Source organism: Kogia breviceps, chromosome 6 (genome assembly GCF_026419965.1).
Source record: "Kogia breviceps isolate mKogBre1 chromosome 6, mKogBre1 haplotype 1, whole genome shotgun sequence".
NCBI lineage: Eukaryota > Metazoa > Chordata > Mammalia > Artiodactyla > Physeteridae > Kogia > Kogia breviceps.
This window is the reverse complement of record NC_081315.1, coordinates 4,661,036-4,687,564: the sequence shown is the minus strand read 5'-3', so window position 1 is coordinate 4,687,564 and position 26,529 is coordinate 4,661,036. Positions and strand designations below refer to the sequence as shown.

The 26,529-nt window shown below is 35.7% G+C and overlaps 1 protein-coding gene across 5 annotated transcripts in view; it reads left to right on the top strand.

Moving 5' to 3' along the window:
- Positions 1-26,529, top strand: part of FSTL5 (follistatin like 5) — a 688,483-nt gene that overhangs the window by 446,702 nt on the left and 215,252 nt on the right. For 4 of the 5 annotated variants that reach the window (XM_059066275.2, XM_059066276.2, XM_067035457.1 and 1 more), the window contains exon 7: positions 23,168-23,334. In XM_059066275.2, the coding sequence (XP_058922258.1) occupies positions 23,168-23,334 (167 nt within the window). Of the gene's footprint in view, positions 1-3,560; positions 3,882-23,167; positions 23,335-26,529 lie in introns of those variants that run through there. The other variant, XM_067035458.1, reaches the window with a different exon arrangement.

Below are 26,529 nucleotides of genomic sequence, written 5' to 3'. Positions count from 1 at the left end.
ATCTTTTCATTCTGGTGGGCAGGACCACGTCCAGCGGTGTGTTTTATGGTGTCTGTACTTATGATTTTAGGCAGCCTCTCTGCTTATGAGTGAGTCTGTGTTCCTGTCTTGCTAATTGTTTGGCATAGGGTGTCCAGCACGGAAGCTTCTTTGTCATTTAGTGTAGCTGGGTCTTAGCATTGAGTTAGAGATCTCTGGGAGAGGTTTTGCCATTTGATATTACATGGGGCTGGGGGGTCTCTGGTGGACAAATATCCTGAACTCGGCTCTTCCACCTCAGAGGCTCAGGCCTGACACCTGCCAGAGCACCAAGACACTGTCAGCCACATTGCTCAGAAGAAGAGGGAGAAAAAGAAAGAAAGAAGGAAAGAAAGAAAGAATGGGAGAGAGTGAAAGAAATAAAGAAAAATAAATAAAATAAAGTTATTAAAATAGAAAAAGTATTAAAAATAAAAAAGTAATAAAAAAAGAGAGAAAGAAAGAAAGAAGAGAGCAAACAAACCAAAAAACAATCCAACAAAGATAACAAGTACTAAAAAGTATGGTAAAAAAAAAAAGAAAAAAACAAAAACAAAAAAACCAATATGGACAGTCAGAGCCCTACGACAAATGAAAAATGCAAAGCTATGCAGACAAAATCACACAGAGAAGCGTACACATACACACTCACAAAAAGAGAACAAGGAAAAAAATAGAGAGAGAGAGAGAAAATAAAAGACAGAAACCAAATCAGTAAACAAATCTACCAGTGATAATAAGCTCTAAATAATAAGCTAAGATAAACATAAATCCAGAAAAAAATTTAATGCAGAAAGCAAACCCCAAGTCTACAGTTGCTCCCAAAATCCACCACCTCGATTTTGCAAAGATTATCTATTCAGGTATTCCACTGATACAGGGTATATTAAGTTGATTGTGGAAATTTAATCTGCTCCTCTGAGGCTGCTGGGAGAGATTTCCTTTTCTCTTTTTTGTTAGTACAGCTCCTGGGGTTCAGCTTTAGATTTGCCCCTGCCTCTACTTTTAGGTCACCTGATGGCATCTGTTCCCCACCCAGACAGGATGGGGTTAAAAGAGCAGTTGATTCAGGGGCTCTGACTCACTCAGGCGGGGGGGAGGGAGGGGTACGGATTGAGGGGGGAGCTTGCGGCGGCAGAGGCCAGCGTGACGTTGCACCAGCCTGAGGCGCACCATGTGCTCTCTCAGGGAAATTGTCGCTGGATCACGGGACCCTGGCAGTGGTGGGCTGCACAGGCCCCTGGGAGGGGAAGTATGGATAGTGACCTGTGCTTGCACATAGGCTTCTTCATAGCTGCAGCAGCAACAGTAGCATTTCATGCCCGTATCTGGTGTCACATGGATAGCAGTGGCTCACGCCCATCTCTGGAGCTCATTTAGGCAGTGCTCTGAATCCCCTCTCCTCGCGCACCAGAAAACAATGGTCTCTTGTCTCTTCGGCAGCTCCAGACTTCTCCCGGACTCCCTCCCACTAGCCGTGGTGCACTAACCCCTTCAGGCTGTGTTCACGCCGCCAACCCCAGTCCTCTCCCTGGGATCCGACCAAAGCCCGAGCCTCAGCTCCCAGCCCCTGCCCACCCTGGCGGGTGAGCAGACAAGCCTCTTGGGCTGGTGAGTGCTGGTCATCACGGATCCTCTGTGAGCGAATCTCTCTGCTTTGCCCTCCGCAACCCTGTGGCTGCGCTCTCCTCCATAGCTCTGAAGCTTCCCCACCTCCATCCCTCATCTCTGCCAGTGAAGGGGCTTCTAGTGTGTGGAAACCTTTCCTCCTTCACAGCTCCCTCCCACTGGTGCAGGTCCTGTCCCTATTCTTTTATCTCTGTTGTTTCTTTTTCTTTTGCCCTACCAGGTACATGGGGAGTTTCTTGCCTTTCGAGAAGTCTGAGGTCTTCTGCCAGTGTTCAGCAGGTTTTCTGTAGGAGCTGTTACACATGTAGTTGTATTTTTGATGTATTTGTGGGGAGGAAGGTGATCTCTATGTCTTACTCCTCTGCCATCTTGAAGTTGCCCACCCCCACTTTCTTTATTACACATTTACCTTTTCAGTGAGATTTTTACTTTCATATATTTTATTATGAATAATTAGTGCTATTTCTTTTCAGTTTAAAATGTCTTTTAATATTTCTTGTAGAGCCATTTTTGTGATGATGAACTCCTTTATCTTTTGCCTACCTCTGAAACTCTTCACCCCTCCTTCAATTCTGAATAATAGCATTGTTGGGTAGAGAAGCCTTGTAGGGAAGTTTTTCCTTTCAACGATTTGTCACTTCACTCCCTTCAGGCCAGTAAAGGTAGTGCTGAAAAATCTGCTGAAATGTTTATGGGATTTCCCTTGTACATAACTAGTTATTTTTCTCTTTCAGCTTTTAGCATTCTCTCTTTAACCTTAACTCCTGCCATTTTAATTACAATATGTCTTGGTGTGTGTTTTTTGGCATTCATCTCATTAGGAGTTCTCAGGTTTCCTGGACCTGGATATCTGTTTCCTTTCCCAGATTAGGGAAATTTTCAGCCACTATTCCTTCAAATAACTTTTCTGGCCCTTTCTCCCTCTCTTCTCCTTCTGGGACTCCTATCATGCCAAGGTTATTTTACTTGATGTTGTCCCAAATGTCCCTTAAGTCATCTTCACTTTTTTAAATTCATGTTTCATTTTGCTGCTCTACCTGGGTGAGATTCATTGTTTTGTATTCCAGATCACTGATTCCTTCTTCTACCTCATCCAGTCTGATGTTGAACCCCTTCAGTTTATTTTTTATTCAGTTATAACTGCTGTTTGGTAGTTTCTTATATTTTCTACCTCTTTGTCGTAGTTTTCGCTGTGTTCATCCATTCTTCTCCCAAGTTAGATTAGCATATTTATGACCGTCACTTTGAACTCATTTTCAGGCAGATTGCTTACTCTGCTCATTTAGATGCCCCCCATAGGTTCTTTTGATTGGAACTTATTCCTCTATCTCCTCATTTTGCTTAATTTGTTTCTTTCTATGTATAAGGTATATCAGCTATCTCTCCCAGTCTTGAAGGAGTGGCCTTAGTTAGGTGTCTTGTGTGGCTCAGAAGTGCAATCTTCCCTGTACACCCAGGCCAGACACTCGATGGTTGTCCCATAGGTGGGCTGTTGGTGCCCTCTTGTGCAGTGGGACCGTGGCTGCTGTGGGGCAGTGGTGGGTGTGGCTATCACTCAGTTGGCTGTGAGGCCTGGTCAAGTTCCAGAGGCTCTTAGCCGGGCATGCCCACTAGTGCTAGCAGGTTAGATGGAGAATTCCAATATTGCACCTCCCAGTGCTGGTGTTAACAGCACTGACCTCACATCAATGGCTCCTGCCAGCGACTGCTCCATTGGGAGCATCCCAACTCTTTCCAGTCTCTCTGAAAGACACTTCAATATTTGTAAATGGGTTCCCTTCACCTATGGTCCATGCACGTTTATTCTGGTGTATTTGTGCTGGTTTTCAGCTTGAGTGAGTCTGCACACAGTCCCTTTAAGAGTTTTTTTTTTTTTTTTTTTCATTCCCTACAGTTCTGTGGTTTTCCAGGGTGTATTCCTCTTTGGTTTTCACATGCAGTTGTTTGGGGCTCATCTCTCCTGTGCAGGATCTAGGGGTTGGGGTGCCTGATGTGGAGCTCAAATCTCTTGATCCCCAGATTAAAAAATTCATACCTTTGTGATCCTGCTCAATTGTGGATTGCTGCAGCTGAGATGTGGACTTTTTCTTGGCCAGCCCGTATCTCTGCCTCTATTATACATCTCAGTGTTGTCCTTGTATTCTTTGTTGTGGAGGTTCTGTTCATCCAGTTTTCAAGTCTCTTTCCAAGGGAATTATTCCATTTGTACTTGAAGACTGTGTCCCTGGAAGAAGGTAAGTTTAGGATCTTCCTACAGCACCGTTTTGACACCTCCCTTCTTTTTTTTTTCTTACAAGCACATTTATGTAAGCATTTCTTAGCAACATATTAAAATCTGATTATGCAATATAATTTTGAGGGAAAATGACCTTATTGTTATTTTTTTGTCTCTCTAGAATTTTAATATTTGTACTTCTGAGGAAATTACTACATGGAAGTTTATGTTTTCATGATAATATAGCAAATCCCTGCTTCTTAAAACTACAAAATTAGAATTTTGATGAATAACAAATATGGATTATATACAAGCACTTTCCATTTAACTGTGCTAATTATAGAGCATTGTTTTTATGAGCATAAGAGTAATTACTTAAGGATCTTAATGTGCTCCTGAGTTGTTATTTTAACAAAATGGTGAGCTTAATGTCTGAGTTATTTAATATTAAATTGATAATTAAGAAGTACTTGGGAAATATTGTGTGCTGTGAATTCATTTGTATTACTCCTTCTAAGTAAATGAAGTACTAGCAAATATGCACTTAGAGATATGATATGACACTCCTTAAGGACCAAATTTAAAAATAAAATAAAACCAGTATTGGTTTATTAAATTTTCATGAAGAGAATAATACTAATGAAATATTTTCACCTAATTTTAAACTCTCTCTGCTATTATTTTATTGATAATAAGCAATTAAATAAGCATATAACCATTGGTGTATTTTTAACATTTTACTGAAGTGATTAGAAGCATGTCTACTTAGAGTTGTTAGCTATTTACTAAGCTGAAATGTTTATGAAGTATCCCACATTATCTATAATCTTCTGTTTTGTTGCCTTGAAATCTATTCATATTAAATTGAAACAGATATCTCAAGTGAGTCAAACCAGAGATTAAAAAGCAGAACTCTGATACTGAGGCATGAGATTGCTGATGGGACAGTGGGTGTCTAACTCCTATGGAAACTCCAGAAGCACAGTGCCAACACTGGGTGCTCAAGTCCAGAAGGGTTCTCCCAGGGATGAGCTCTGACACATTCCTCTATTAAACAGAAGGAGACATGTCTTCACTGAAATGTTTCTTTGTCAATGCTAACAGTCCCCCTTTGTGCCTTCTGCATATTAACTGCCCTTGTTACATTTTTCCAGATAAACTGCTAAGTTGCAGACCTGAGCTCCTAAGTTAGTCATTAGCTACTTCTTAAGATACCCCAATCCAACAAGGCTACAGCAGAGCCCTTGTGAATGATGACATACCCATATGACAGCAGGGCCATGCCCTCATTGTGGCTTGAGGTGGTTCAAAAGATTCTGCTGGACCATGCTGCACTAGATGTTGAGTCTTGAACTTTTTTTGTTGTCTGAGAAGTGATGCAAACATAAAAGGATATGGATTACTTTTTATTTTGAGTATTATTTAAATCAAAGGCTAGGGTAGCAATGGAGTAAAGAAGCCAATGTGTTTATAAGATTCCTCCTAAGATATTTTCCCTGTTGACTTGCTTTTTTTTTATTTTTAAAATTAAATTTATTTAAACTGAAAAGAAACACAAAAACTGTACACCCATTTCTCCCAAACCCACCCTTGCCACTAGCAACCACCAATATGTTCTCTGTATCTCTATCTATCTATCTATCTATATATATATACACACACACACATACATATATGCGTATCTAAATATGTATGTTTAGATATACATATATATTTAAACACATATTTATATGTATATAATATATATATGTGTATATATAACATATATATTTATACATATATATTTATATACATATATATGCCTTTTTTAGAGTAGCCATTTTAATAGGTATGAGGTGGTATCTCATTGTGCTTTTGTTTGCATTTCCCTGATGATTAATGATGTAGAGCACTTTTCTATGTACGTGTTGACTGTCTATAAGTATTCTTCAGAAAATTGTCTATTCAGATCTTCTGCTCATTTTTTAAAAGATCATTGTTTTTGGTATTGAGTTGTAAGAGTTCTTTATATATTTTGGATATTAACCCCTTATCAGACATATGATTTACAAATATTTTCCCATTCAGTCTGTACCTTTGCACTTTGTTGTTGATTTCCTTTGTGGTCCAGAAGCTTTTTAGCTTGATATAGTCCCACTTTTTTACTTTTGCTTTTGTTGCCAGATTCAAAAAATTGTCACCAAGACATATGTCAAGGAGGAGCTTATTGGCTATGTTTTCTTCCAGGCATTTTATGGTTTCAGGTCTCACATTCAAGACTTTAATCCATTTTGAGTTAATTTTTTCATATAGTGGAAGATAGTGGTCCAGATTCATTCTTTTGCATGTGGCTGTCCAATTTTCCCAACACAGTTTATTGAAGAGACTGTCCTTTCCCCATTTCATATTCTTGTCTCTTTTGTCAGAAACGAATTGGCAATATATCCATTGGTTTATTTCTGGGCTCTCTATTCTGTTTGAGCTATATGTCTGTTTTTATACCTATGCCATATTGTCTTGGTCACTAAAGCTTTGTAGTAAAGTTTGAAATCAGGGAATGTGATGCCTCCAGATTTGTTCTTCTTCAACATTGCTTTGACTATTTGTGGCCTTTGTGGTGGCATACAAATTTTAGGATTGTTTTTTCTATTTCTTGGAAAAATGCCATTGGTGTCTTGATAGGGATTTCATTGAATCTGTAGATTTCTTTGGGCAGTAAGGACATTTAAAAAATATTATTTCTTCCAATCCATCAGCATGGAATATCTTTCCATTTATTTGTGTCTTCTTCAATATATTTAATTAATGTCTTATTGTGGCGGGCATTGCCCTCTGAGGAAGGCACCATTAAGACCCTCATAAGCCTCAGGGCCGAATTGTACTCTCCTTGGTATGCATCCTGACTTTATGGGATGAACGTATAAAAGGAGATGGCCTTTGGCCAGATCGCTCCAGGGACCTGCTCAGTTACTGGGAGTCCCTGGTTGTTCCCTAAAGCTAGGAAAAGCAACCCTGGAGGGGAAATTGGTGCCTTTGAGGGAGAAGCCGAGAAGCCAATCAACCAGCTGATGCCGATAAGGCGTGACTAAGCCGAGAAGCCAATCAACCAGCTGATGCTGATAAGGCGTGACTAAGCCGAGAAGCCAATCAGCGAGCTGATGCTGATAAGGCGTGACTAAGCAAATTCCCTGCTTTAGGGGTATATATACGGCTACGCTTTGCCTTGCTAGGCTTGCCTTGCAACCGTCAGTTGTCTGTGCCCTTCTGATCCCATACCTTGGTGCGTTCAGTTCCCTATCCCCTCTCGTCGGTTGTTGCTGCACTTTGAGGACCCGCCGCGGCTGGCGGCAAGTGGCGCCTGAACAGGGACCTGACAGGAGGGACGTCTGAATCTCGGTAGGTGAATCCCCGGAGTTAAGAGTGAAAGTGTGGCCACATAGTAAAGTTGATAGTAACTCGGGGCAATAGTCAGAAGTAGTGACCAGTGCTTTCCAGGCTTTTACAGCTGGAAATTATGATGTCTGTCTGCAACATCTTGCCTGCCTACAAGATATAAACAAAGACGATTATAAAATAATTTTGAATACGGCAGTAGCTGAGTTTTTCAAAAGTAACCAGACAACAACAGATAGTTTAAGACAGACACTTAACCAATTGAAGAATCAGGTGCACTCGGCTGTTGAAGAAATGGATGGACTAGATGATCTTGAAAACAGTATGTTGTATTACAATCAAGCAGTCATCCTGTATCATGTCCGACAGTATACAGAAGCCATATCCGTTGGTGAAAAACTTTATCAGTTCATAGAACCTTTTGAAGAAAAATTTGCCCAAGCAGTGTGTTTTTTGTTCGTAGACCTGTATATATTAACCTACCAAGCTGAGAAAGCTTTACATCTTCTTGCTGTTCTAGAAATAATGATTTCACAGGGCAACAATAACACAAATGGAAAGAATGAGACTGGTGAAGATACTATTTTTGTGTTGAAATATATGGAGGAGGACAAGGGACTTTACTGGCCGGCCATAGTTTAAAGCTAGTTAAAGCTGTTACAAGTTTGAAGTTTCCCTCCTTTTTTCCTTCTGATTTTCCCCAATCTGATTTTGAATTCTCAAATCTGGTGCACCTTAAATTATAATAATGGTACCATTCTAATTTCTTCAGTTTCTGTTACTGATAATAGTTTGGTTTTTTATAAGCATTGGGATTTTGGGAAGTTTGCATTGTCTTATTCTTATCAACCGGTTATTACTTGTGTTACACCCTCCTATGCCTTGCTAATAGGAGATTTACAGATTGAGTTTACTTCTGGTTCCTTAGGATATGATATAACTTGTCAGAATTGTATTTTTAGTACTTGCCTTCTGCCTATGAAAGGAACTTTTTCTGTTATGATGTTAAAACAACCTTCCTATGTAATGCTGCCTGTAAATATTTCTGAACCATTGTATCATAGTACTAGCATACCAGCTTGGCTAGAATTATCTGAAGCTTTAAAAAAAGACCTAAACGATTCATTGGAATAAGTGTATGGACTGATGGACACATTAGTTTGAACATACAAAAACTTAATGCGGAAATACAAGCAATTCAAGAAGCTCACCTACAAGAAGACGGGCCCCAACAATTAATTCAAGGAGTCTTGGATCAGCGTCAATGGTTAAACCCAATGCATTTGGTTTCAAAATGGACTCACAGGATTGATTACCGTGGGGTCATGTATATTGTTGATGTTAATTGCATTACCTTATTTATTACGCTTTATTGTTGGCCGTCTCGCTGCTCTTCGTCAGGAGGTGTATGGGTTGAAATTGCATTATCAAGCTTTAAAAAATAAAAGAGGGGGAAATGTGGCGAGCATTGCCCTCTGAGGAAGGCGCCATTAAGACCCTCATAAGCCTCAGGGCCCGATTGTACTCTCCTTGGTCTGCATCCTGGACTTTATGGTATGAACGTAAAAAAGGAGATGGCCTTTGGCCAAATCGCTCCAGGGACCTGCTCAGTTACTGGGAGTCCCTGGTTGTTCCCTAAAGCTAGGAAAAGCAACCCTGGAGGGGAAATTGGTGCCTTTGAGGGAGAAGCCGAGAAGCCAATCAACCAGCTGATGCCGATAAGGCGTGACTCAGCAAATTCCCTGCTTTAGGGGTATATATACGGCTATGCTTTGTTACCAAGCTTGCTTTGCAACCGTCAGTTGCTTGTGCCCTTCTGATCCCATACCTCGGTGCGTTCAGTTCTCTACCCCCTGTCGTCGATTGTTGCTGCACTTTGAGGGCCCGCCCCGGCTGGTGGCATCTTATAATTTTCAGTGTGCAGTTATTTCATTTCTTTGGCCAAATATATTCCTAGGTTTTGTGTTCTTTTTGATGCACTTGTAATGTAGATTTTCTTAATTTCTTTTTCTGCTAGCTCACTCTAAGTGTATAGAAATGAAACAGATTTTTGCATATTGATTTTGTATTCTGCAAATTTACTGAATTTATTAGTTCTAACAGTTTTTAATGGAGTCTTTAGGGATTTCTATATATAATATTATGTTATCTGCAAATAGTGACAGTTTTTCTTCCTCCTTTCCATATTGGATAACTTTTATTTCTCTTTCTTTCCTGATCGCTCTGGCTTGGACTTCCACTACTATGTTGAATACAAGTGGCAGGAATGGGCATCCTTGTCTTGTTCCTGATGTTTAAGGAAAAGCTTTCAGCTTTTTACCACTGAGTATGATAGTAAATGTAGGCTTTTTATATAGGACCTTTATTATATTGAGGTATGTTCCCTCTATCCCCACTTTGTTAAGAGTAATGTTGAATTTTTGCCAGATGCTTTTTCTGCATTTATTGAGATGATTATATGATTTTTATTGTTTACTTTGTTAATGTGGTGTATTACATTGACTGATTTGCAGATGTTGAACCATTCTTGCATCCGTGGAATAAATCCCTCTTGATCATGATGTATGATCCTTTTAGTGTATGTTGACATCAGTTTCTTAATATTTTGTTGAGGGCTTTTTCATCTCTGTCCAGCAGGGATACTAACCTGTAATTTTGTATCTATGTGTTTAGTGTCTTTGTCTGGTTTTGGTATCTTTTATTTGGTGCCTTTTATTCTGTACATTTCTTCCATTGAATCAGCTATACTGACTAAAAGAAAATCAGCTAAAAGAATATTTCTATTCTTTTTCACCTTTGCTTTCTTTCCATAGGAATTCTTTTTGTAACAATGTCAGTGCTGTAAAACTTTACAATGTAGCTTCCTGCCAAAATATATGTTTGTGTTAAAAAATTCTATTTGTAGTGAAAACTTATAGTGGTTTTTTTGACATTAATCCTTCAGTTTCCTTTAATTGTACATAAAATAGTACCCAGCTGAAACAAAATTACTCTTGTTTAGAATTTTATATGTAGTACAGTGTTTGATCATATCTTAAAATAGACTTAATTCTACATGAAGCAGGTTAAAAAGCTTAAAAAGCTTTCCTATGACATTTTATAAGCGTACATTGAAACACCCTGTTAAATATATAATCAAAACCAATTATAATTTTTTTCATGAATTTAAAGTAAGTAGAATTATTCTCAAAAATAATAATTTAAAAATGTAAACAAATGTCATCTGATAAAAATTATGTACTTTTATTACAAATTTATAATACAAAATTAAAAATACAAAACTGAGACTAAATGTAAAAATAGGGACGTTTGACAATTTATTACAAAAATATATATTGTCAGATGCTGGAATTCATTAGTATATGTGTTTAGCTCACTTTTTTATTTACTTAACCAGAAATATCTGTTTTACTTGTTTTTTGTATGATGCTATAGTTTAGACTTTTATTATTTAAGAATTACTAAAAATCCTTTCAGGTTTGCTTCAGCAGTTTCTTTCAAAATAATTGTATTTAATTTTTTTAGTACTGTTTACAAAATTTGCTCAAATGAGCAGGATAAAGATACAGTAGCTAGTAAAATCTTCACAGAATTGAGAAACATTACTGAATTGACATAAAAAACTGAGAATTCTGCATGAAAAAAGAAAAGGCTTAAAATGTAAATTCTGGCACTTACTGTACTGTACTCCTTTTCTCAAATAATCAAATGTGCTTTGGCAGTTCTGAAATTTATATCTCTAGAATTTAAAATTTTCAAATGTATAATTTAAATCTAGTACACTAATTATAGCAATCAATGTACTAAACATCCATTCAGTTATTGATTTAAGTGTAAAATTGTTCACTTCTTTGTTTTGATGATGAAGATAAATGACCCTAAATCTGAGTTCTTAGGCATTTAATTTGCTGGAGAGCTTCCAATTGTACTGCATTTACATGGGATTTGTAAAGATGTGCAGTTCTGAGGTAGTGATATTATTTTAAATTATGCCTAGAAGATCCTAAGAGACATACATATTTAAAGTAATTAAAACTACATTCATATGCAGAGAAGATGTATTCCAAGCTTTATAAGTGGTCAGGAACAATCATTGTGTGGCAACAAATCATAGGTTTATAAAAATCGTTAAATTTGTGGATTTTTATTTTGGGGAGAGGTACAAACAAACCAGGACACAATCTATATGTTTCTTCAATTCTCGTCCTCTCTATAATTATAGATCATAAATAAGTGTCACTCATTCTTCCGTTAATACTCTGTAAACTCTCTCTCAAAGCATGAGTGAGAAAGAGTGAAGGTAAGTAAATATTTGTAATTTATCAGAAACAGAAACCTGATTTTTTGATGGTCAGGGAAAAGCTGCAGCAGACAAGTTAAAAAGACAAGGGAGACTTTAATCAAGAATTTTGTAATAGGAGTCAAGACTATGGCAATGCGGGGAGAGGTTGAATTCAACTCCACTGTCACAAAAGGCAGGAGAGTTATTAGGTACTGAGGTGAGCAAGTGGGCGAGTACTGAAGGGCAATGGGGGAAGGGAGATGAAGTTGGCCAACGGGATTGGGACAAGTCTATCTGCTAATTGGCACTTATTGCATTTAAACTCCTACATCCTCACAGAGGCTGAAATTGGGGTACTATCTTCCCTGATGGTTACATTTCAAATGGAAAGCTCCTAGGTCCTAGAGAAAGACATTCCTGGATTTTAAAACCTGCAGCAAGCTGAGAGAAGACTTATATCTCAAAGGGGCAGAGAAAGAATATACCCTGCAACTTTCTTAAGAAAAGGGAAGTCATAGGTTGATAATCCAGACAGGTTTTGTCTAAAGGTTAGTCAAACTGAGAAAAACAGGAAGGCAGTCCTAGTCAGATCTAGATTTCTTAGAAAGAAAGTGGTAGCAGTGTTGACAAGTGTTCCTGGGAAGATTTTCATCTCAAAAGCATTTCTGCTAAGCATCTTTTGGGTTAAAATACATTTGAATTAAAATGCTCCCTATTAAAATGTAAATACTGTCTTGGCAATCAAGTTTGTTCATGGACTAGTACTGTGAATGACTTACATGGGAAAATCAGATAGCTTTCCTTCTGGCTGAGAATGTGCCCTGGGAATTAGTATTTCGATTGGAAGAAGAGGGGAGAAATGATCATTGTTTTACATGATAAACTTGGGGAAGTTTATAAACTTGGGCACCCAGTAGGACGCCATCATCAGGGACTGAGAAATTGCCTTTGGACAAGAAAAAAATTAACTCACATTTGCATTTTGCATTGGACTCTAAACGGAGCAACTATTGGAGTTATAATAGAAACTGATCCTTCTGTCTTTTACAGAGGACTCAAAGATAAAAAAAAATACGTTGGTACTTTACAAACTCACCCATTGTAAATGGGCACAATTTTCACGTATTCTCTGCGTAATTATTTTATGCTTAGCGCCTACTGAAAAAAAATGCACAACATAAAATTTGAGAGTTATGTTTTATTCGGCGGACATTCTTGGGACTTCCAGTCCAGGAGACAGCCTCTGAGATAGCTGAGAGAACTGCTTGGAAGAGGTCAGGGAGGAGCCAGGATATTACAGGAGTTTTTGCAACAAAGACCAGGTAGTCAGAACATCAAAAGATTACCATTAATTAAACAGAAACCAGACATCTCAAGGTAAGAAATTTAGTGCTTTTCTATGTATGGGAAGATGCAAGAGTCTGAGCTCACTGAAATCATTCCTTTGATCTGCACCTCAGCTCTCTGGGGCCAGTATCCTGTGCTGTCTCGTTCTGAGTTTCCTCAGCATGCAGCATCTGGGCAGCCCTCATGTAATGGCTTCACGGCTGCAGCATCCTTTGTTTACTGATAGTGCAGGCAATATTTTAGTTCTCACTGCTGTTCCGACCTAGGGAATGAGCAGAATCCAATAGATCACATTTAAAGAAGTAAAGCATGTTGAAGGAAAGTAAAACCATCAAAGTAGCATTTCAGCTGAGTAGGTGACTTTCTATGAAAGGCCAGCAGAAATATTTTAGACTTTGCATACCATAAATTTTCTATAGCAACTGCTTAACTCTGCCTGTAGAACAGAAACCAGCCATAGACAATAGCACAGACAGTAGTAATGAATGGATGTGGCTGAGTTCTAATACAACTTTATTTATAAAAGCAGGTGGTGGGCCAGATTTGGTTCATGGATGTAGTTTGCCAAGCCCACAACTATGGGAACATTTGCTTATCTGAAGAAGGCTCTAATAGCTCAACTCTTTTATAGCCTACCTGAGTTAATGGTCTACTTGCAAACATATGGTGATATGCGTGGTGTGAATAAAAAAAGGAAAAGGAGACCAAGAGCTAAGAATTTGTCAATAAACTTGAAAGTGACAAGAAAAAGAAAGGCTCTCTACACAGAAATGCCTTTAGAGTTGAAAAGGGCAATTCATTAGCTGATTAGAGCTTGACTGGATAGGGAATAGACATCTCCCTTTTTTGTAATTTTCTATTCATCAATCTTGAGAAGCTTTTTGACCTGTGCATTACAAGGGATATTCCCAGGCTCTCAGCTGACATTACTTACTAAACCTGAGGCTTTCCCATTTGTAAATGAATAAATTGGTATATTCCAGGATAAACAAAATATCCTGTGGTTTTGATTAGCTCAGTCATGGTATATTCCAGGATAAACAAAATATCCTGTGGTTTTGATTAGCTCAGTCAATCTCCAATGGATTAATTAATTCTGGATGAATTGTTTAAATTTGTTTCTGGATTTCCGTAGCTGAAGCCCAGTCTTCAGATGCTGTGAAGAGCTGCCAAAATGAACAGCCAAAGTTCAGTTCCCCATCCTTCACATCCATTTGCCGTAACATCTTAGAGAGGCTCTAACTCTGTAAAACTTCGTAGTGAAAGTAAATGCTCTGGTTCCCAGTTTCAGTTTTATCAGTAATAGCGGTGCGTTATGACTAACAGCAGTCTTTCTTACCTGGATTGTTTTAATTAGACAAACAATGCTAAAGTCTTTTTCAGTGGGAAATGCTCAAATTCTCTTTCACTGTGTGGAATAAATAGTTCATTTGTTTAGCTCTGTCTGCCTGGCCGTAATATTTTTAAATGGTGAAATATTTTCATTTTATTAAAGACAGAGCAAATAATGCATTGTCTGATTCACTTCTCCTGCATTATCCTCCTGGGGTTTCCCAGAGATAAACTGAGGGAATGAACACGAGTTAACATTCTTTCCTTGAACCTGTAATAGCTTTTTAACAGGCCACTGAGCACACTGTTAACATACAGGAAATGTGTATTGATTACCTGATTGCTTTACTCGGACTGACAAATGAGGATTCACAGCAAACTCTTCATGTGGGATTATCTCTTTCATGTATCTATGCAATTTCTCCTCCCAGATTACCTCATTGAATTCCGTATATTAGTAATCATACCGAAACTTTAAAAGAAATATTAAAGACAGGAAGAAACTTCAGTATTTTATGCATTCAGGGATTTGGATCTCAATATCAAATGTTCTCAAATCATATGATATTTATACCAATAAATCATACAGGGAAAAGATACTTGATTACTTCAACATTTCATTGATATTCTTCACAATTGTTTATAAATAGAAGAGTGATTATCATTATGTTCCATAGCCTTTTTTTTTTTCAACATGCATATATATAAGTTCAACCTCAAGGGTATTTAGTTTGTAGGTGAAAGTAAAACTAGAGCATAAGCAGCCTGATGGATCATGAGGCTGGGATTTTTTTCTCTCATGCTTAAGTAATAGCTGTGAAAATTAAACCAATGATACTTTATATAAGCAGTACCTTTCTCAAAGTGATCACACGGTTATATTTATAAACTGGGTGAAATGGCGCCTATCTTAACCTACAAGCACTTTGATAGAGCTTCACTAGTAATAGTAGCTGCAGCCTATGCAGAATTTACTAAAGGCTAGATGCAGTCATAAGTATTTTTAAATATCATATCTTATCTTCACAATATTATTAAGAGTTAGGTACCATCTTTATTATAAAGATAGAAAAATTGAGACTTGGAGTTTAAGTCCCTTGTCAAAAGTCTTCTAAATAGTGTGCAATAGAAATCAAACTGGGGCTGCCATCAAGTCATATCTCAAATCTGGGTCTTGCTGGTAATATAGTTCATGCTTTCATCCCCATGTTATGCAGGCTTCTTTGTCAGTAGCATGCATCTTTTAAGACAATTGCTTTACACATTATCCAATGATAGGGTGTTTTCTTTTTCTCACCATTTGTGACCAGGGACCTCAACTCCTCTTTCTGTGTCCTTTTGTGGGGAAAGTTCCAATCTGATCACAAGACATCTGGTGAAACTTCAATTATTTACTTCTTCCTTACCTAATAGTACCACAAAAAGAAATAAAAAAAAAAATTAGGGTCATTATAGCATCTAACTCTTAGATGTGAAGGTTAAATGAATCAACCACTGAGAACAATGCCTGGCAAATATTAACCATTGGGAGAATGCTGACAGTTTTCTTTTATCCTAGTCCTACAAGGAGCAATTCACTTGTAAAGAAACATTAAACTTGATATATGTTTATATATAAATGTCAATATATAAAATGTCACTTCCAGCCTATATACCTATCATGTGAAAATCATCCAGTTGTAATTCACTCTTGGAGTTTCCCAAATCATAAAGTTGAAACTAACCTTACTACTTGGGGTGGCCACCAAATTCTCTGTTGGGTACAGTTTTTGTTAGGTCAGGTTTCAAATGAAAACTATTCTTCATAAAGAAATAATTATTTTTCAAGTTGTTAGTGTCATACATATCATTGAATGAATAACCTTGTTCTTCACATACTCCAGTTTAAAATTCAACTGTATATAATTATTTGAAAGAAAGAGATTAAATTAAATGGAACAAAAAGTTGAATGGTAATTGTATTATATTTGTAAGACCACAGAAGGAGTATCAAAATCATGAATAAATAAGAAGGAAAATGAGACTCATTATTGTTAACTTGTAAAACTGCTTGAAGTATTATCAGAATACAGTCCTGTCTATAATAATGTATTGCCCTTATTACAGAGTTATGAGGTGAATAAAAAATGAAATTCTAATTTTACACAAGAACATATTGCTTCATTGTTTTACAGAAAAATCTTTTATGGAAAAGTCTTTTTATTTCTTCCGATAACTTTTAAACCCCACCAATGACATAGGAAGAAACGACCTTTTTGTTTTAATTACTAAATATTTTTATTTATGCTTGTGATTATAAGTCCTGCTTTCTTTCAGAACTTGTGACAGAAATCCTTCCATTCGCACTTGAATTCTCAGAATTTCTTCACTAGTTGCTTCTTTTCTTCAGGATAAACTTGAGATTCCTTTTTCCTATTCCTTTTCAGATTTGTCTTTCCACATTTAGACTTCTCTTCTCTTTTCCTTTGTCCAGTATATTAAAGTTATCTTGAAAATGTATGCATCACTACCTCTGCTTTGTCTTTATAACACCTGAATACTCTGCCATCTCTGTGTCATACTCTAGGCTTCTACAAGGCATATGGCTAACTGGGTCCTTGGAAACAAGGGCTGACAGGGCAATTTTCTCTAGATGAGGCTTCATTTACCAACACAGAAAGTTTATATGTGAAATTACACTCTTGTTCAAGGCATATAAGAATTCATGCTGCTTCATATTCTTCTTGACACTAGGCCTAGTGATTCATACCAATCTGAAAGGTTTGGCTTAAATTTGCATCTCCCTGATTATACATATAGTTGAGCACTTTTCTAGATTTTTCTTAGTCACATAGTTTTACTCATTCATGGAGCATTTGTTTGAGTTTCCTGTTGGTAGTCCTTTGGAGCTGTCTTTTTCTTATCTATTTTTAGGAGATCTTTATTAATTCTATGTATAAGATCTTTGATAACTTTGTAGATGGCAAGTATCTTTTCCTGCTCAGTGGCTTGCATTTTTTATCTCTTAATAGTATCTTTTGAGGAAAAAATACTCTAAATTATAATGTAGTAAAACTTATAAATCATTTCTGTAATGGTGAGTATTTTGTGCCTTAAGAATATGTCTCTACCATAAGATTATGAAGATATTATATCTCCATTATATATTATAAATGTTTTTTATTATTATTATAAATGTTTATAATTGTATATAATCATATATTATATTATCAAGCATTCTTGAAGTATCAACATTTAATGTTAAAGTTTAACACATATTTAAACACATTTTTTTCTCTCCTTTCCTTTTTGCATCTTTAAGCTTCCATCTGAGATCATTTTCCTTTTTCCTGAAGAACATCCTTCAGAATTTATCTTAAGATGAGTTACTAGAGATGAATTTTCTTACTGTTTTTTGAAAATATACTTATTTTAATTTTTATGTATGTGTATAAAATTCTAAGATTGACTTGACTTTGTTTCATCACATAAAATATAATCCCAGTAGCTTTTTGTTCCTATTTTTGCTCATTATATCAGTTGCTTAACTCTCCTTACTGTAAAGGCAATCTGTATTTTTTTCATTTACATAATTTTAAGATTTCTCTGTCTTTGCTTTTCTTCAGTTTCACTACTAAGTGTCTAGATGTGGGTTATTCTAGCTTTTCATTTTCTTTGCTTGACATTTAATAATCTTAAACTTATAGATTGGTGTCTTTCAACATTAATAGAAAATTATTAACTACTATTTCTTCAAATGTGGCCTCTGCCCAATTTTCTTTGTTTCCTTCTTCTGGGTTTCACATAAACCTATTTTTGTTAACCTCAACTGCATTTTAAAATCTTTATTCTTCTGTTTTTTATTCCATAATATTTCTTTTAATCTCTTTTTCAGTTTACTAATTCTCTTTTGTACTGTCTCTAATCTGTTCTTAATGATATCAATTTAATCTTAATTTCATTTATATATTCTACTTATATAACTCTTTCATAAACTTATAATGTTCATAGATTATATATTTAAGTTCTTTTTTAGAATTTCTAAGCTGATTTTATTTTCATAAACCTAAATTTTACACTCCTGGTGACTTTGTTATGGTTGTATGTTATTTCTCCTCATTCTCTTAATGCTGTTGTCTCTCTTTGTTTTCTGTATTATCCTTCATTGTATATTGGATATTTTATTTAAAATTTTTTTATAACAATAATAAGATGAACTACGATGATGTTATCTTATTACAAAGAGGAAGACTTTATGTTTTATGAGGCACCCATACAAAAATAGCCTGCAGTCCACACATACACTTGCAGAGTGAGGTGCTTTAAAGTCCTGGCACAGAGAGGGAGGTGGTCTAGTACTGTACCTATCCCATCTACCCCATGTCTCTAGGAATAAGAAGCCATATAGGGCATTTAGGCTGATCAATCATTTTCTTAATGTGGAAAAATTCCCAAAGCAATGTGACTCCAGGTGCAATCCCATCTCTCTAAGTTACAATTCTCTTCAGGACATAGGCTGGGAAATTCCTTACTGTCTTCTTGTCTTTTTCATAGATAAGAATGAGAAAGACTATCTCTTTCATTTATTCTTTAAAATATATTATGTGTATTTAATCCAGGGTTATTTATCCTTTGCTGTTGTTTTATTTCTTCACTGGAAGAGTTAGTCCAAATTTTCTACTGCATTGTTATTGAAGAAGTTTCTAAATCTCTTTTTAATTTATTTTGTTTTATTTTTATAATACATATTATGATATAAGCATATAATAGTTTACAGATAAGCAATTAGCATAAAAAACTCTAGAAATTTTATCATAGTAAGTTAGTGTATATATTGGTGTGTCTAACTTAGTTCAGACGTAACATTTATTTGGATATCACCTATTTCTTGATGGAAGACACCATCATAATTTCCCAGTTAAAGAGCTTGTCATTAAGTAATTGTGATTTTCTTATTATGAGAATAATTAATTTATTCCTTCTGGCATTCCTAAGTGCCTTTTATTGTGATGTATTTCTTTTCATTTTAATTATTATCTGTTTTTAATTAGTAATGCATTTTAGTGGAGTAGAGAAGGGAACATACATGCTATTTGAAAATATCACTGATAAAATTTCTTCTAGGTATCATTCCTAAAACAGAAATTATAAGCATGATCAGATCAACAAGATTATGAGACTATTATTTAAATAAATAAAATATTCAACATAAGTATGTACTTTGAAACTTGAAAAGATGTACGCATTTAGAAGAACAGAATTTTGTTTATGATACATTATTTTCTTCTTATGATTTTACAGAACTGATTTTCAAACAAATTTACTGAAATCATCTTCTTTTATAAACTGGGGTTTCACAAATATTCAAACTATTTTATTCCCTTTCTGTTCTATTTTAAATTTACATACTCTTTTTACCAACTTTTTAATGCTATTTCTACCACCTAGTTACTATTGGAATAAACGCTTCATAAATAATGATGTGCAGTGTTTGAAATTTTATCCAGCTACACTTGTCTCTCCAACTTCAGATTCTGCTAGAGGAGAATACAATTTTTCATTTCTTTGAAAACAAACTCTTTATATTCCTCTAAGCCAAGTTGTGAAGGTGAGAAAGTGCAGAAAGGGATCCACAGAAAGAAAAAAATTTATTTGCCTCTTGCTTTCCCAGGTAAGCAAACAAAAGAAGCTGGTCTGGAAATGGCATTAACAGTCTTCATAATACAAGATCAAAGGAAGCACCACAACTAGAGCTCTGATTTCTTTCCTTGAATACTTGAGAGGGCCTCCAATAAGAGGAATAATTTATAGGTCAAAAGAAGTACTGACAAGTTTCAAAAAACTCAGCAATATCTGTTATATCTAACCTATATGCCTTTACGTTTGGTCAGGACATTAGTTGACTCTTGATGTCATATGATACATGTTTTTTACTTAGACCTTCAAATGTGCAATATCATTGGAGCTAAAGAGGTAGAGTACTAAAATGACAGATGTTATTTGCTGCACATAACTGTTATTTGTCTGTACATAACTAGCATACGATGTTTGTGAATAGAGTGCTATAGAATAGAATGTTACCTTTAATGTATATCTACAAAATTGTATATTAATGATAATTGATAATGAATTACATTTCAATACTTTTCCTTGAAATTCTTATTTCTAAACTAACAACTATGATCACTCAAATATATACAAATGCTCAGATTCAACTGATCTTACCTCTTAAATTCAGTTTTAAATTAGTTTACAGATTAATTCATAGCTATTGTTTCAGGTTGTTAATGTATCTCTAGAAATAATCACCATTTCTCTCTGAAATTTATAAATGTGACATGTTTCATAAACGTTTAATCTATTAAAGCATATTGAACTACATTAGAATATAGGAATAAAAATATTTAACATTTGATTTTGTGAGACTAAATCTTAGTCTGGTAATAACTATCAGAAAGACTAGTAAAGATAAGCATGACAATTCTGTAAGTAGAAGACATTTTGCAGCTAAATTTATTTGAGAAAAGGACCACTTGATTTTGAAGAATAACAGGTAAACGTAATTGGTTTTGTAGATGTAGCTCAATATAATACATTAAAGAAAAGGTGAAGCATGCAAGAAAAAAATTCTATAGACTTTTTGAAATACATATTATTTAATAGCATGTATTACTGAGATAATTTTAAAAATCATTTAAAAATGTAACCTCCAAATTAACATAAGTTATTACTGTGCATGTTAATATTTTGCAGGTGAATAGTAATTCTTATTTCTAATTAGGCATCCTCTCAAAGGATGTCCATTTTTACAAGGATGTCCCACATAATGTTATGCCAAATCTCAGCATTTCTTCTAAGATGTTCATATTGTCTAATTAGCATTGTAATGTATAACTACCAAAAGCACAACTAATCTAAAAGGCCTGGGACCTAATACCAGATGCAGAAGGTTAGTGAAAACATTCCAAGGTGACTTAGTACCAATCGTATTTCTAAATGTCAGAATAGCCAATGCTAACATGCCGTTTTTTAGAATAGATGCCTTATTATCTTGTACGTGATTTTACGAGGAACCAGAAGCCGAAATTCAGGAATGTTAATGGAAATTATTAATAATTCTTATTTGATACCCTACATGATGTTATTACTTTCATAGTTTTCTCTCTTCCCATAAATTTGTAATATTACAGAAAAAGACATAAAAAACACTGTGTCTGCAAATTTCAAAAATTTCCTATGCCTAATTGGTCAAGTATATTTTCTTTTAGTAATTTTATATAAATATATATATAACAGAATGGGTCTTAAAGAAAAGAAGATTGAACACATTCCCTGTGGTCTTATTACTCAGGAAACATTGAAATACAATGTGAATATGGAGAAATGTCATTAGGAAAAATTAAACTGTCAATACAAAAGACTGACCAAGATGTTTGTTCCCCATTTCTATTATTTCTGTTAGTGATGTAAATTCAAAAGAATACATTGAACTGAGTCTCTCTCATAGGATTTTGAAATTTCAAAAGATTGCCTACCCCACTCTTTGACAACACAAACCAATGATGACTTAAATAACTTGGCTTTTAAAGACAAGATCCTGTATAACCGAATATAAGCGTCAATCTCCTTCTGCTTATTTTTATCAGATAATGGTGTGGAACATCAACACTTAACAAGTGCATGTAGGGATTATAGGTTCAATCCCAGCCTGCTGAGACAAAGAATTGTGCCATTTTTTGACGTTACATTTTGTGGTGGTACCAAAAATTCTAAGAACTTTTTGTTGAACAGTTACAGTCTATAAAAATCATTTGATTAGCATTTCTCTTCCTCCTTAAGAGGAAGATAGGATTCAGAAAGAGAGAAAAAGAAGGTCAAATGATGAAAGGGCAGAAGAGGGGTTTGTGGAGGACACAGCTCTGATTGTAGCTGATCATGTTTATTGCAGATTAAAAGCCACCGCTTTGGACAGTCAACCCCTCCATCACGAAAAATATCATCAACCACAACAAAGGAACAAAGGCCAATTATGGTCTCCCCACCCACATGGAAATTTCAGTGAGAATAGTGATTTTGGTACTTCTCACCTGGCTAAGACTGAGCAAAGTCACAATGCAAGACTTCAGCATAATATAGAAACAATAGTGTGTCAGCGAGTGTCAGTTGAAAACTAAAGGGCAGTTGTCACATGGAGAGACTGGTGGGATTATCCCAGGCATCTCTGGAGACCATGGCCAATCATGTAAATGTCATGGTTCATTCCCAAGATCGGTGAGGACTGTCTGGAAACAGGGAAGAGGGTCCAGATTACAAAGTATATTTCCTGCTGTGGCATCATTACGAGGAGAAATGGGTTTAATGGTTATTTAAAAATATATTTAACTTCAAAAGTTAAGAATAAGGAAAGGACTGTACTGGACCCACACTGTCTGATAAAGGCAGCTGACAGCATTTCAGGAATTTGCTCTTTGTTTGGTGAACTTCAGTTTTTCCTCCCTCAACTTCCCAAATAAATCTTATTCCTTTAGCGTCAGTTTATGTTTTCCAGCATAGTGATGCATTTTACCCATTCAGCTATGCTACTGTTCTCCGAAGCCAGCCAGCAATGATCTCATCTCACCCACAATATAAATCTATCACTGAATAAACAACATCATTTTTATTTCAATGCCAATGACACACTACGTGTTGATCTGGCAGTTAAATAATTTCTCTCTCTTCTGGGTGCAATCTGCCAGGCTTATTATAACTCTACTTCTGATATTCACTTCACGTTTAATAGTGCTTTGCCTCATGAGGATGGCTGTCAATCAATTAAACTGAAATGTCATTCTGACCTTTTATTGGAAACAATTTACTCTTTTTTCATTTCATCACAAGCTTTCTCCATCTTAGACAAATTAAAAACCTTAATTACTTGTACTCAGAAACTTTATACTAATTAACTTTACAAAACAACATGCTTATCAACATTCCTGATACTATCTTTACAGAGGTTATCCAGCTGAGTCTGCCTGAAGATCAGAAACTAAGCGTCACAACAGCAACTGTGGGACAGAGTACAGTTCTGAGCTGCGCCGTCCAGGGAGAACTCAGACCTCCGATCATCTGGAAACGGAACAATATTATTCTAAACAACTTAGATTTGGAAGACATCAATGTGAGTACCTAAATAGAGGATGTGTATAATTTGTGTATTTCACATGATATACTCTAGACTTTGTGAAGTCTGAGGAGCTTAATGAAATAAGATGTAGAATTGAAGAGAATTATTGGAACATTTTCATATCCATTCTACTGTCTGGGAGGCACTTATAGATCACTTGAAATTATCCAAATCACTTGTTTAAGCGTGGTAAGCAGGTTATATACCATTGTGTTGGTGGGATCACAGAAACTTAAACCATAAAGGTCTGGCTCTAAGAATTTCTATAATTACCAACAATGAATCTCTACGTATTTGCTATTATCGTTGAGCAACAGCCTATAGCTTATGAAGTGTTAAAGTGGGTTAAAGGAAGTTTTTGCTTCAAATACTTCATAATGTATTAGAAACAATAAATATTAATAAAACAAATAAATGATTTGTTTTTCTGGAATGAAGGAACATGTTCATCACTCAGGTTTATTCCTAGAGAATCAGAATCTAAACTCAAAGAGTGTGCAGCCCAAAAGGTAAAACAAAGGCTGAACAAACTCCAGGGAGTTAATTTCTTCCTTCCATGCTTTCTGTTGAAATTGAGCATGAAGAAGTGAACATCATCTTAGATAATGAAAAGAAGTAAAAATCGTATGTTATGGGTTGTCTGTGGAAATGAGGTGGGAGAATCCTTTACCTTAGTGATCTTGGGGTTCTATAATGTCTTTGCATATAAATTTTAGATATTCTTTACTCTCACCCAAGAAAGCCATCACCTATCCACTTATTCTTTGCTGCTTCATAAAGAACCCCTAAAACACAAGCCCAAGAGAGTCACTCTTATTTGTTACATTTTACTGACATTCTCGTTTAATGGACTTGAATGCTTCGAAAAAGAAAACTTCTCCATTTTAGGTTTGTTTACTTCTATAAAATTTTTCTAAATTTGCTTACATCTGGAAAATTTCCTCAGAGTATACAGAGAATAATGTTCAATTCTCCAAGATATCAAGAACGTTGTGCCATAGAATAGCTATAATTTCAGGAGCATTCAAGATTCTTTGAGAGGTATGGCCCTAGACAAAATCATCTTAGGCTTGCATTATGGGTTGTTGTGTCTACATTTATGCTTTTAAAAAAATTGAGGTAAAAATGAAACAAATTATATTTGTTTCAGCCGTAAAACATAAACAAAATCTATCTTTTTATACACTACAAAGCAATTACCACAATAAGTCTAGTTACCATCATTACCATACAATTGACCCCCTTCACTCATTTCCCCAACCCCTTTACCCTTTCCAATCTGATAGCTGCCAATCTGTCCTCTGTATCTATGAGTTTTGTTTTGTTTGTTTGGTTTGTTCGTTTGATTTGTTTTTGTACTCCATATATAAGTGAAATTGTCTGATTTATTTCATTGAGCATAACATCCTCTGGTCTGGTATCAAACATGGCAACATTTCCTTCTTTTTATTTGGCTGCGTAGCTTTCCACTGTATATATATATAGCACGTCTTCTTTATCTGTTCATCCATGAATGGGGACATAATTTGCTTCCATATCTTGACTATTGTAAATAATACTGGGGCTTCCCTTGGGGCGCAGCGGTTGAGAGTCCACCTGCCGATGCAGGGGACATGGGTTCGTGCCCCGGTCCGGGAAGATCCCACATGCCGCGGAGTGGCTAAGCCCATGAGCCATGGCCGCTGAGCCTGCACGTCCGGAGCCTGTGCTCCGCAACGGGAGAGGCCACAACAGTGAGAGGCCCGCGTACCTAAAAAAAATAAAAATAAAATAATGCTATAATAAACATAGGAGGAGCACATATATCTTTTAGAATTAGTGCTTTCATGTTCTTAGGATAAATACACAGAAGTGGAATAGCTGGGTCATATAGTAGTTTTATTTTTCATTTTATGAGGAATCTCCATACTGTTGTCCATAGTGGTTGCAACAATTGACATTCCTACTGACAGTGCACAGGGGTTCCCTTTTCTCTACATCCTCTCCAGCATTTATTATTTCCTGTCTCTTTGTTAACTGTCATTCTAACAGGTGTGAGGTGATATCATACTGTGGTTTTGATCTGCATTTCTCTGATGGTTAGTGATGTTGAACATCTTTTTATATGCCTGTTGTCCATCTGTATGTCTTCTTAGGAAAAATGTCTATTTAGATCCTCTGCCCATGTTTTTGAACTGATTGTTTGTTGTTTTGCTATTGACATGTTTGAATTATTTATACATTTTTTGATATTAACTACTTACCAGACATATGGTTTGCAAATATTTTCTCTCATTCAGTAGGTTGTCTTTTTATTTTGCAGATGGTATCCTTTGTTCTCCGGAAGCATTTTAGTTTGATGTAGTCTCACTTGTTTATTTTTGCTTTGTTGCCTTGCTTTTGGGGTAAGAGTCAAAAAGTTCATGACAAGACTTTAGATCTGAACTGAGTCTCTTGCTGGCGGTATATAGATGGGTCTTGTTTTTTGGTTTTTTTAATCCGTTAAGTCAATCAATATCTTTTGATTAGTTTATTTAGTCCACTTGCTTTAAAATCATTATTAATAGGTGTATACTTATTGCCGTTTTGCTACTTGTTTTTTGGCCATTTTTACAGTTCCTCTTTGTTATTTTCTTCTTCTCTTGCTCTCTTTCCTTGTGTTCTGATGATGTTCTTCAGTGTTATGTTTAGATTCTTGTCTCTTTGTCTTTTGTCTATCTACTGTAAGTTTTTGCTTTGTTGTTACTGTGAGGTTCACGTATAACAGCCTGTATAAAGTCTAAGTTTAAAGCAACTCAAATTTGAACACATTTTTAAAAATCTACATTTTTATGCTCCCCCCCATGTTTTATATTTTTGATGTAATATTTTACATTGTTTTATTTTGCATATTTCTTACCTAATTATAGTTAATAATTATACTACTTTTGTCTTTAAACTTATACTAGCTTTATAAGTGTTTAGTCCATTACAGTTGCTATATATTTACCTTTGCCAGTGAGATTCTTTCCCCTTTATATCTTCTTACTGTTCGTTAGTGCCTTTTATTTTCAGCTTAAAGAAGTCCCTTTAATAGTTCTTATAAGGCTGGTTTGGAGATGATTAACTCCTTCAGCTTTTGCTCACCTGGAAAACTTTTGAACTCTACTTCAATGTAATTGTGAATGCTAACATGGTAAATATGCTGAGTATTCTGAGTTAGATTCTTTT